Genomic DNA, 12,403 nt, shown 5'->3' with positions numbered 1-12,403 from the left:
GGATGTGAGAAGTGGGTTATAGTAAGCATATATGCACCTGAGAAGAGAGAAGTGTAGAGGAGAGAGAGAGATTTTGGGAAATGTTGAGTGAATGCGTGGGGAGTTTTGAACCAAGTGTGAGAGTACTTGTGGTTGGGGATTTCAATGCTAAAGTGGGTAAAAGTGTTGTGGAGGGAGTAGTAGGTAAATTTGGGGTGCCAGGGGTAAATGAAAATGGGGAGCCTTTAATTGAGCTATGTGTAGAAAGAGGTTTGATAATAAGTAATACATATTTTATGAAAAAGATGATAAATAAATATACAAGGTATGATATAGCACGTAATGAAAGTGGTTTGTTAGATTATGTATTGGTGGATAAAAGGTTGATGGGTAGGCTTCAGGAGGAGGAAGTTCGGGTGAGATATAAGCAACTATTGGCAGAAAGGTGGGCTGGTGCAAGTATGAGTAGTGTGGGGGGGAGGGGGGTTGAAGAGGGTTGGAATAATTTTAAAAATGCAGTAGTAGAATGTGGGGCAGAAGTTTGTGGTTATAGGAGGGTGGGTGCAGGAGGAAAGAGGAGTGATTGGTGGAATGATGAAGTAAAGGGTGTGATAAAAGAGAAAAAGATAGCTTATGAGAGGTTTTAACAAAGCAGAAGTGTTATAAGAAGAGTAGAGTATATGGAGAGTAAAAGAAAGGTGAAGAGAGTTGTGAGAGAGTGCAAAAGGAGAGCAGATGATAAGAGTGGGAGAGGCACTGTCAAGAAATTTTAATAAAAATAAGAAAAAAATTTGGAGTGAGTTAAACAAGTTAAGAAAGCCTAGGGAACAAATGGATTTGTCAGTTAAAAACAGAATAGGAGAGTTAGTAGATGGGGAGATGGAGGTATTGGGTAGATGGCGAGAATACTTTGAGGAACTTTTAAATGTCGACGAAGAAAGGGAGTCAGTAATTTCATGCACTGGTCAGGGAGGTATACCATCTTTTAGGAGTGAAGAAGAGCAGGATGTAAGTGTGGGGGGAGGTACACGAGACATTACGTAGAATGAAAGGGGGTAAAGCAGCTGTAACTGACGGGATCATGACAGAAATGTTAAAAGCAGGGGGGGATATAGTGCAGAGAGCATGTATAGTCCCTTTATATAAAGGGAAGGGTTACAAAAGAGATTGTGAAAATTATAGAGGAATTAGTTTACTGAGTATACCAGGAAAAGTGTACGGTAGGGTATTTACAGTATTTAGATAAAGGTAGGGAAGTTTTTATTGCATTTATGGATTTAGAAAAGGCATATGATAGTGGATAGGGGAGCAATGTGGCAGATGTTGCAAGTATACAGAATAGGTGGTAAGTTACTAAATACTGTAAAGAGTTTTTATGAGGACGAGGCTCAGATTAGGGTGTGTAGAAAAGAGGGAGACTACTTCCCAGTAAAAGTAGGTCTTAGACAGGGATGTGTAATGTCACCATGGTTGTTTAATATATTTATAGATGGGGTTGTAAAAGAAGTAAATGCTAGAGTGTTCGGGAGAGGGGTGGGATTAAATTATGGGGAATCAAATACAAAATGGGAAGTGACACAGTTACTTTTTGCTGATGATACTGTGCTTATGGGTGATTCTAAAGAAAAATTGCAGAGGTTAGTGGACGAATTTGGGAGTGTGTGTAAAGGTAGAAAGTTGAAAGTGAACATAGAGAAGAGTAAGGTGATGACAGTATCAAATGATTTAGATAAAGAAAAATTGGATATCAAATTGGGGAGGAGTATGGAAGAAGTGAATGTTTTCAGATATTTAGGAGTTGACGTATCAGCGGATGGATTTATGAAGGATGAGGTTAATCATAGAATTGATGAGGGAAAAAAGGTGAGTGGTACATTGAGGTATATGTGGAGACAAAGAACGTTATCTATGGAGGCAAAGAAGGGAATGTATGAGAGTATAGTGGTACCAACACTCTTATATGGGTGTGAAGCTTGGGTTGTAAATGCTGCAGCGAGGAGGCGCTTGGAGGCAGTGGAGATGTCCTAAGGGCAATGTGTGGTGTAAATATTATGCAGAAAATTCGGAGTGTGGAAATTAGAAGGTGTGGAGTTAATAAAAGTATTAGTCAGAGGGCTGAAGAGGGGTTGTTGAGGTGGTTTGGTCATTTAGAGAGAATGGATCAAAGTAGAATGACATGAAGAGCGTATAAATCTGTAGGGGAAGGAAGGCGGGGTAGCGGTCGTCCTCAAAAGGGTTGGAGGGAGGGGGTAAAGGTTTGATGGGCGAGGGGCTTGGACTTCCAGCAAGCATGTGTGAACGTGTTAGATAGGAGTGAATGGAGACGAATGGTATTTGGGACCTGACGAGCTGTTGGAGTGTGAGCAGGGTAATATTTAGTGAAGGGATTCAGGGAAACCAATTATTTTATATAGCCGGACTTGAGTTCTGGAAATGGGAAGTGCAATGCCTGCACTTTAAAGGAGGGGTTTGGGATATTGGCAGTTTGGAGGGATATGTTGTGTATCTTTACACGTATCTACTTTCGAACTGTTGTATTCTGGGCACCTCTGCAAAAACAGTGATTATGTGTGAGTGAGGTGAAAGTGTTGAATGATGATGAAAGTATTTTCTTTGTGGGGATTTTCGTTCTTTTTGGGTCACCCTGCCTCGGTGGGAGATGGCCGACTTGTTAAAAAAAAAGGAAAAAACAAAAAAAAAAAAAAAACAGTAATAATGATAATAATAATACAGTGAACCCCCAACCAATGAAGGCATCGTCTAATGATAAATTCGACCAATGAAGCATTTGAGCATAAAAATTTTGGCCCTTCCAGCAATGAAAAACTCGATGAACATGATTCATCCGGAATGCGTCCACGTGTCTGAGTGCGCCTTAGCTGCCCTGCCTTCAGTTAGTGTGCCAGTGTTTACAAGCCAATGCGGTCGCATCCACGCATACATTCGGTACATTTTGCATTATTCCAGTGTTTTTAGTGCTTGTAATTGCTAAATAAGCCACCATGGGCCCCAAGAAAGCTTCTAGTGCCAACCCTGTGGTATAAAGGGTGAGAATTACAATTGAAATGAAGGAGGAGATCATCACAAAGTATGAAACTGGAGTGCGTGTCTCCGACCTTGCCATGTTGTATAACAAACCCCAATCAAACATCGCTACTATCTTGGCCAACAGAAAGGCAATCAAGGAAGCTGTTGTTGCGAAAGGTGCAAGTATGTTTTTGAAACACAGATCGGAAGTACTCGAAGATGTTGAGAGACTGTTACTGGTGTAGATAAACGAAAAGCAGATATCAGGAGATAGCATCTCTCGAGCGATCATATGTGAAAAGGCAAGGCAGTTGCATGACGATTTAATTATAAAAATGCCTGCAACTAGTGGTGATGTGAGTGAATTTAAGGCCAGCAAAGGTTGGTGTGAGAGATTTAAGAATCATAGTGGCATACACAGTGTGATAAGGCTTGGTGAGGCTGTCAGTTCGGACAAAAAAGCAGCTGAAAAATATGTGCAGAAATTCCAGGGGTACATAGAGGCTGAAGGATTGCAACCCCAACAAGTGTTTAAATGTGACAAAACAGGCCTGTTTTGGAAGAAAATGCCAAACAGGACCTACATTACACAGGAGGAAAAAGCACTCCCAGGACACAAGCCTATGAAGGACAGGGTTACTTTAATGTTGTGTAGTAATGCTAGTGGGGATTGCAGAGTGAAGCCTCTACTTGTGTATCACTCTGAAACTCCCAGAGTGTTCAGTAAAAACAATGTCATCAAGGCTAATTTGTGTGTGATGTGGAGGGCAAACAGTAAGGCATGGGTCACTTGGGACATTTTCTATGACTGGTTTTTACCATGTGTTTGGCCCCACTGTGAAAAATTATCCCCTGGAAAATAAATTGGACCTTAAGTGCCTCCTGGTATTAGGCAATGCTCCTGCTCATCCTTCAGATTTGCCAGAGCATATTTCAGGGGAGTTGAGTTTCATAAAAGTGAAGTTTTTGCCTCCTAATGCCACCCCTCTCCACCAACCCACGGACCAGAGGTCATTTCAAATTTCAAAAAACTGTACACCAAAGCAATGTTTCAAAAGTGCTTTGAAGTGACCTCAGATACTCGATTGACCCTAAGAGAGTTTTGGAAAGATCACTTTAGTATCCTCAATTGCATAAACCTTATAGGTAAGGTTTGGGAGGGAGTGACTAAGAGGACCTTGAACTCTGATTGGAGGAAACTGTGGCCAGAATGTGTACAAGAGAGGGATTTTGAAGGGTTTGGGGCTAACCCTGAGGAGCCTATGCCAGTTGTGGAATCTATTGTGGCATTGGGGAAGTCCTTGGTGTTGGAGGTTAATGGGGAGGATGTGGAAGAGTTGGTGGAGGATGACGATGAAGAACTAACCACTGATGAGCTGCAAGAGCATCTGCAACAGCAAGAGGCCACAACTGAGGAAACTGCTTCAGAGGAGGGGAGAGAGAAATTGAAGAAATTGCCTTCTTCAACGATTAAGGAAATGTGTACAATGTGGACAAATGTGCAAACCTTTATGGAGAAAAATCACCCTGACACAGCTATTGCAAGCCGTGTTGGTGACTTTTACAATGACAATGTTGTGAACCACTTTAGGAAAATCTTAAAGGAACGTGAGGTACAGAGCTCTATGGACAGATTTTTGGTGCGACAGAGGTCCATTGACTCTCAAGTTATTCCCAGTGGCATTAAAAAACAAAGAAGATAAGTAACCCCAGAAAAGGACTTGCTACCTGAAGTTCTTATGGAAGGGGATTCCCCTTCCAAACAATTGTAAACTCCTCCATCATATCCCCTCCTCCCATCTCATCACCCATCACCACATCTTCAATAACGGTAAGTGTCATTTATTCTTCACTTAGTACAGTACACTGTGCATGCATCCTTCTTTTTCTGTGAAGGAAAAATGTACATTTCATGTGAATTTTTTTTTTTTTCCATACTTTTGGGTGTCTGAAACGGATTAATTGGATTTCCATTATTTCTTATGGGGAAAATTAATTCAACTAACAATAAATTCAACTAACGATGAGCTCTCTGGAACAGGTTAATATCGTTGGTCGAGGGTCCACTGAATGTCATTTTTAGACATTTTTCATAATTTTTTTTTCATATTTTTGTGCCAGATGCTTCAAAATACAAATTGGTAACTCTTGGAGTGGCTGTAAGTACATGGCTATCTCAGTGCTGGCCAAGGGTCAAAAGGAAGAGGAGGTGTGCCGCTATGAGTGACCGCAGCAGACCCTTGGGACGCGTAATTTTGTCATATATTGTACAAATTTCTGACACAATGTCTTGCCCAAAGAGGCAGTATTCGCGTACGATTAGCAAGAAGCGATTAGAAACTATGAAAAAAGCTAGAGAAATGAAGAAGGCAACAACAGAGAGTGAGGCAGCTTGCCACCACCACCACTGTGATCATGTCTTCACCTATATATACATCTGTCTTGACCACAGCTGTGGTTACATGTGACAACCTTACCACTAATCATTGATAAACACAAGGTAGGTGTGGGGTTATGGACTGGGAAGATACTGGAGTGGGAGAGTAAGTGGCAGATGCGGCCAGCATCGCCATCACTCACCATATTATGACTTATTTTATTCATTCTAGAGTATATATCATGTTTCCATTTTATTAATATTGTTTATTATGTCATATTAGATGAACTGTGATAGATAAATAAGCTGTAGAGTTGATATTAGTGTTATTTTGTCATGCCTCCTGAGAGGCTGGAATGGATTAACTGCATTTCAATTAATTTAAATGAGGAAAATTGACTCAGCATATGAACTAATTAGGATATGAACAAGGTCACGGAACAGATTAAGTTCGTAAGTCGAGGCTCCACTGTATACAGAATGCAAAATTTTGCTAAAGCCTTATTGAAAGGTAAAGGTAGTTTTATTAATGTCTCGCAAACTCATAATGGCACAATTGCAAGCAACTCGCCAAAAGGAGGGTTCAAACACATGGCAAGTCTTAAAACTAGAAGGCCAGGGCATTATCCACTGCACCATGCTGGCCTAAAACTAATATTTATCCAGTTAAGAGTAATGCTATAACACTAAGGTTAGCATGGGTGCCCGAATGACCACAAATGCAGGTTTTACAGATGAATCTCATACCAGCATGGCTGTTACAAGCTTTAGCTCAACTTCCTTCAAAGCATTCATTCACAATGGCTTTGAAGAGACTTGAGCTAGAGCTCGTCATGGCTATACTGCTGCAAGATCTGTCTGTAAAACATGCAAATGTGTTCATGATGGGGCCCATTCTAACCTTAGTATGTATAAAAATACAGAGATGGATGAATCTTATTAGGCTGGCATGGTACAGTGAATAATGCACTGGCCTTCTAGTTTTATGGCTGGCTTGCCATAGGTTTGAACCCTCCATTCAGTGAGTTCTATTAACTTACTGTCCTTTACTTGTTGAGAAAATCGAGCCAAAAAGCTGAATCCTGAAGAATTCTGCTTGAAGTTGAGAACTTTAGACACTTTTACATACTTATTTCCTGTTTGTGCTTCAGAGGGTGCAGTTTGTTTTATCTGAAAATTATAGAAGGTAAACTAAATGTTTGTTAAATAAGAGGCAACAGCTTGACCTACATAACAAAATACGTACAGTGGTACCCCGAGTTTCAAACAGCTCCCAACTCGACTAATTATGTAAGTGCTTCTGTAAGTGTATTTTTGGGGGTCTGAAATGAACTAATCTAATTTACATTATTCCTTATGGGAATAAATTCGTCGGTAACGGCACTCGAACAGCCTTCTGGAACGAAGAAAGTTCGAAATTCTGGGTTCCACTGTATAATCAAATAGAAATCACTGAGTTTTAGGGAGAGATTGGCAAATTAAATACATAATACATAAAACTACAATAATTATTTCTTAGAATACAATGTGATAATCATATATAACAATTATATAAGAAATACTTTTACCTCTTTATTCTGTGTTGATGACTGGTTGGCCAAAGTTGGGTCATATCTAGGCATGCCCTCATTACTTGATGCTATGTCCTCAGCAGTTTTGAGTCTATAATTAGTGAAACAAATGTGATATAAAAAGGAGTTGAAGAGGAAGGATGGAGGAAGGAAAAAGATAAGAGCTGGAATATTTGAGTAACAGCAGGTGTAAATTACCCCCTGAATACCAGCTTTGTGCCTTAATAACCCCATAAGTTTTCCATCAAATTTCATATTTTTGGTATCATTACCCTCAGAAAAAATTCCCTACAATTTCAGATTTTTTTTTTTAATAATGATACTGTCCGAACTTTTAATTTCAGGGGTTGTAACAGTGAAAGGGTTAAAGTGTGTATGATCTTCATTCTGCCCAAAATGCAATGCATAAATATGATAATGTGAAGAAGTGCATGTATGACATGGCCTACAGTATGTTAATCATTCTCTATTCTACAAATATCATCCTGGAAGGTAAACTTATATTCTGCTGTTTAAATAACAACATCTGTGCCATTCTAGGAAAGTAGCTAGTGTGTGATGGTGAATGGTTTTATCTTTTGGTCACAATGAATGAAAAAATACCCATCAAGTTAAAAAATATTATAGCCATTTAACCCTTTCAGGGTCCGTCCCGTAGATCTACGGCTTTACGTTCAGGGTCCAAACCGTAGATCTACGCCATGAGCTCAGCTCACTCTGATAAACTGTGAGTGGTACATTTGGGCCTAGATATGAGAGAATACATCTATGTGGTATGTGTGCACCCCATAAAACAGATCCTGCAGCACACTGTGTATAATGAGAGAAAAAAAAATGAAATCATGATTTTTCGATTAAAACAGCAACTTTGCAGTGTTTTTTCGTATGTTTTTTATAGTTGTATTTGCGATTTCTTGGTCTCATTTGATAGAATGGAAAACATATTACAGAAATAGAGATGATTTTGATTGGTTTTAGCACTGGAAATGGCTTGAAACTGAGCTCAAAGTAGCAGAAATGTTAAATTTTTGCCGATATTCAAGAGTAAACAAACGACCTCACACGTCTAATACACGCCAGCTGGTGGGTCTAATATACATTCACAAATATGGTGATGATATTTATACAATTATTACAGTATTGCATAACAGTAAATCTTCTATTTTTTGGTGTGAATAAAAATTCATTATGTGAATAAAAAATCAAAATGGAATTTATTTGTAAAGCCTCAAAACATAACTAATGAACAGAGGAAATGTTAGTTTAGTGCCAGGAATGCCTACATTGTTCATTCTGGACCCTATTTTGAAATTGGAATATTTTGAACTTTGTGTTAAATTGGCCAAATTAACAATTTCCGATCACTTTATTTTGTAGTTGAAACAGTTGACTTGGCGATTTCTTGTGCTCAATCGATAGAATAGAAGTAATACTAGTGAAATAGCTAAGAATTTGGTTGATTGGAATAATGTAATTGGCCTAAAATGGGAGTCAAAGTCGGCAAAATCGCCGATTCGTAAATATCGCTGACACATCAAAATTCGCGAGAGCATAATTTCGTCAATTTTCCACCAAATTTCGTACTTTTTGTTTTATTACCTTCACAAAAAGATTCTCTACGATTTCATAAGAAAAAATAACAAATTTTTTTTTTGAAAATTCTTGGACACTGGTGCGTGACTCCAGATTTGGGCCTTGGACCCTGAAAGGGTTAAAAACAAAATCTTAAATTTGTAATCTGACAGGTCTAGATCATCTACTGTGATTGAAGTTTTACTATACTTATATATTTATTTTAGTTACTAGAAAATACTCACTTGAGTGTAGTGGAGCACCCATCCGAGACTTCCAGATTAGCCAAAATCTCCTCCTGAGGCTGGTGTTCTTTTCTGATATCCCCAAAATCATGACTGTCACTTGTATCATTATCAACTGTAGCCTCACTATTATCTTTGCTATTCCGAAGGCTTCGAAGATTCTCAATCTAGGGAAAATTGTGAATATCTGTACTGAAGATTCAATGACCAGTTAAAAAAGATCCATACTGCTGTACTACAGTATTTATCTGCCTATGAATGTTTTGCCTATATTTCTACCATAATTTTGTTATTTAAATATGATTATAGCTATCATGCTTGCTGACTTGAAGAAAAATACACAGGGTAAATTTTTGTTTAACCCTTTGAGGGTCGACAGGCCCTCTCCGAGACTCGTTCTCAGGGTCGGCCAAATTTAAAAAAAAAAATAATTTTTTCTTATGAAAAGATAGAGAATCTTTTCCCGATCATAATGACACCAAAAATATGAAATTTAATGGAAAACTTACGGAATTATGCTCTCACGAAGTTAGCGGTCTCGGCGATGTTTACGGATCGGCGATTTTGCCCACTTTGAGCCCCATTTTCGGCCAGTTCCACTGTACTAGTCCACAAAAAACATGAATATTTCACTAGAACTACATTTTTTCTATTGAATGAGTGCAAGAAACCACCCATTTACCAATTTTAACTATCCAGTACAGTGGTCAGAATTTAGCAATTTTGCCAATTTCACACAAATTTCAAAAGATGCCAATTTCCGAATAGGGTCCAGAACAAACAAGAAATACATTCCTGGCACTAAAATGACATTTCCTCTGTTCATTAGTCACGTCTCAAGGCCCCTCTTACATTCTTTTGCTTTCCACTTTGAATATTTATTACCACAAAAAATAGAAGATTTACTGTTATGCAGACTACTGCATTAGTGTAAAAAAAGGTATGAATCATATTGGCGCACTTGCGAAAGAATATTAGACTCACCAGTTGATGTGTATTGGATGCTTGGCATGATTTGTTTACTTTTGAACTTTGGTAAAAATCGAACATTTCTGCTACTTTGAGCTCAATTTCAAGGTACTTTTCATTGTAAAACCAGTCAAAATCATCTCAATTTCTATGATATGCCTTCCATTCTATAAAATGAGACCAAGAAAACTAGAATACAACAATAAAAACCATACGAAAATACAGTGCAAAGTCGCTGTTTTATTCCAAAAAAAATGGTCAAAGTTTTTTTTTTTCTCATTATGCACTGTGTGCTGCAGGATTTCTTTTATACCATGCACACTGACCACACAGACCCATTCTTTCATATGGAGGCCTACCAGCTTTCTCCCACTAGATTTGAGGGCGCTAGAATTTAGGCATACTAGTACGTCAAAAACCCTGGGTCGTAAGCTGTACTAATACGTCCGAAACCCTCAAAGGGTTAAGCATCGATAATCCTACTGAATTTTGGAAAATTTATATTTTTCAATTTTACATAATTTTTTTTTTTAAATGCTGTGTTCATAACCCTTGCACATTTTGGCATTAAGCGCATATAATTCAGAGCATAAACCCAAATGTACATCCCATATCTATAAAGATATACACCATATATATAAGTATACATACAGTAGGTTATAGGTAGTAGGTTGGTACACAACAATCACCCAGTGAGGTACTACCGTCCTGCCAAGTGAGTGTAAAACAAAAGCCTGTAATTGTTTTACATGATGGTAAGATTGCTGGTGTCTTTTTTTCTGTCTCATGAACATGCAAGATTTCAGGTACCTCTTGCTACTTCTACTTACATTTAGGTCACACTACACATACATGTACAAGCATATATATACACACACCCCTCTGGGTTTTCTGCTATTTTCTTTCTAGTTCTAGTTCTTGTTTATTTCCTCTTATCTCCATGGGGAAGTGGAACAGAATTCTTCCTCCGTAAGCCATGCGTGTTGTAAGAGGTGACTAAAATGCCAGGAGCAAGGGGCTAGTAACCCCTTCTGTATAAATTACTAAATTTGAAAAGAGAAACTTTTGTTTTGTTTTTTTTGGGCCACCCTGCCTCGGTGGGATACGGCCGGTTTGTTGAAAGAAAGAAAGAAGACTGCTGGTGTCTTATCTGTTTCATAAATATGCAAGATTACAGGTACGTCTTGCTACTTCTAATTACCCTTAGGTCATACTACACATATATGTACCAGCATATATATGGTTTGTAGATGAATGGTTCAGAGAACCGACATGTTGATAAATTAGACACATGTGCAACTCTTGGGCATCTTTATTGAGGAAACGTTTCGCCACACAGTGGCTTCATCAGTCCATACGTAGGAGAAACTTGAAGAACAGGAGGAGAATGAGGTAATCAGTCCCTGAACCTTGAGTCGATGTGTTCAATCCATCAATCTTGAATAGAATACGGCATATGAGCGGAGAAGCAGCTTATAAACCGTATGGCAGGAGAGGTGCAGCAGTCATAGGTGGTGTTACATTTGTTCAATGTGGAAGTAGGTCGTGCCCAAGAATTAGGCAAGCGAAGAATTCCTAAGTATTAAGAACCCAAGAAGTTGCAGTGTCTGACAGGTTTGTAGATGAATGGTTCAGAGAACCGACATGTTGATAAATTAGACACATGTGCAACTCTTGGGCATCTTTATTGAGGAAACGTTTCGCCACACAGTGGCTTCATCAGTCCATATGTAGGAGAAACGTATTCTATTCAAGATTGATGGACTGAACACATCGACTCAAGGTTGAGGGACTGATTACCTCATTCTCCTCCTGTTCTTCAAGTTTCTCCTACGTATGGACTGATGAAGCCACTGTGTGGCGAAACGTTTCCTCAATAAAGATGCCCAAGAGTTGCACATGTGTCTAATTTATCAAGCATATATATACATACCCTTCTGGGTTTTCTTCTATTTTCTTTCTAGTTCTTGTTCTTGTTTATTTCCTCTTATCTCCATGGGCAAGTGGAACAGAATTCTTCCTCCATAAGCCATGCGTGTCATAAGAGGTGACTAAAATGCCAGGAGCAAGGGGCTACTAACCCCTTCTCTTGTATAAATTACTAAATTTAAAAAGAGAAACTTTCGTTTTTCTTTCTTGGCCACCTTGCCTCAGTAGGATACGGCCGGTTTGTTGGAAAAATAAAAAAATACAGTAGGTCCTATTTTCTGTCAGACACTCATGGTGTGTAAAGATAGAAAGTTGAAAGTGAACACAGATAAGAGTAAGGTGATGAGGGTATCAAACGAGTTAGGTAAAGAAAAACTGGATATCATGTTGGAGGGAAGGAGTGAATGTGTTCAGATATTTGGAGTAGATTTGTCAGCAGATGGGTTCATGAAGTATGAGGTTAAACACAGAACTGATGAAGGAAAAAAGGTAGGTGGTGCATTGAGGTGTAGGTGGAGACAAAAAATGTTATCCATGCAGGCAAAGAAGGGAATGTATGAGAGTACAGTGGTACCAACACTCTTATGTGGGTGTGACCCGTGGGTTGTGAATGCTGCAGTGAGGAGGAGGCTGGAGGCAGCAGAGATGTCTTGTCTAAGGAAAATGTGTGGTGTAAATATTATGCAGAGAATTTGTAGTGTGGAAATTAGGAGAAGGTGTGGAGTTACAAAAGG

General features: G+C 38.8%; 1 protein-coding gene across 2 annotated transcripts in view; it reads right to left on the bottom strand.

The window, feature by feature from the left end:
• The window catches only part of LOC128687887 (probable RNA-binding protein CG14230), an 88,654-nt gene that overhangs the window by 11,468 nt on the left and 64,783 nt on the right, over window positions 1-12,403 (bottom strand). For both annotated transcript variants that reach the window (XM_070083481.1, XM_070083480.1), the window contains exons 5-7: window positions 8,772-8,938; window positions 6,952-7,045; window positions 6,424-6,553 (exon numbers count right to left, since the gene is read on the bottom strand). In XM_070083481.1, the coding sequence (XP_069939582.1) occupies window positions 6,424-6,553; window positions 6,952-7,045; window positions 8,772-8,938 (391 nt within the window). The remainder of the gene's footprint in view (window positions 1-6,423; window positions 6,554-6,951; window positions 7,046-8,771; window positions 8,939-12,403) is intronic.

The sequence above is a fragment of the Cherax quadricarinatus genome, chromosome 10 (genome assembly GCF_038502225.1).
Source record: "Cherax quadricarinatus isolate ZL_2023a chromosome 10, ASM3850222v1, whole genome shotgun sequence".
NCBI classification, from domain to species: domain Eukaryota; kingdom Metazoa; phylum Arthropoda; class Malacostraca; order Decapoda; family Parastacidae; genus Cherax; species Cherax quadricarinatus.
Note: the sequence above shows the minus strand (reverse complement) of the source record. Positions and strands in the feature narration are given on the sequence as shown.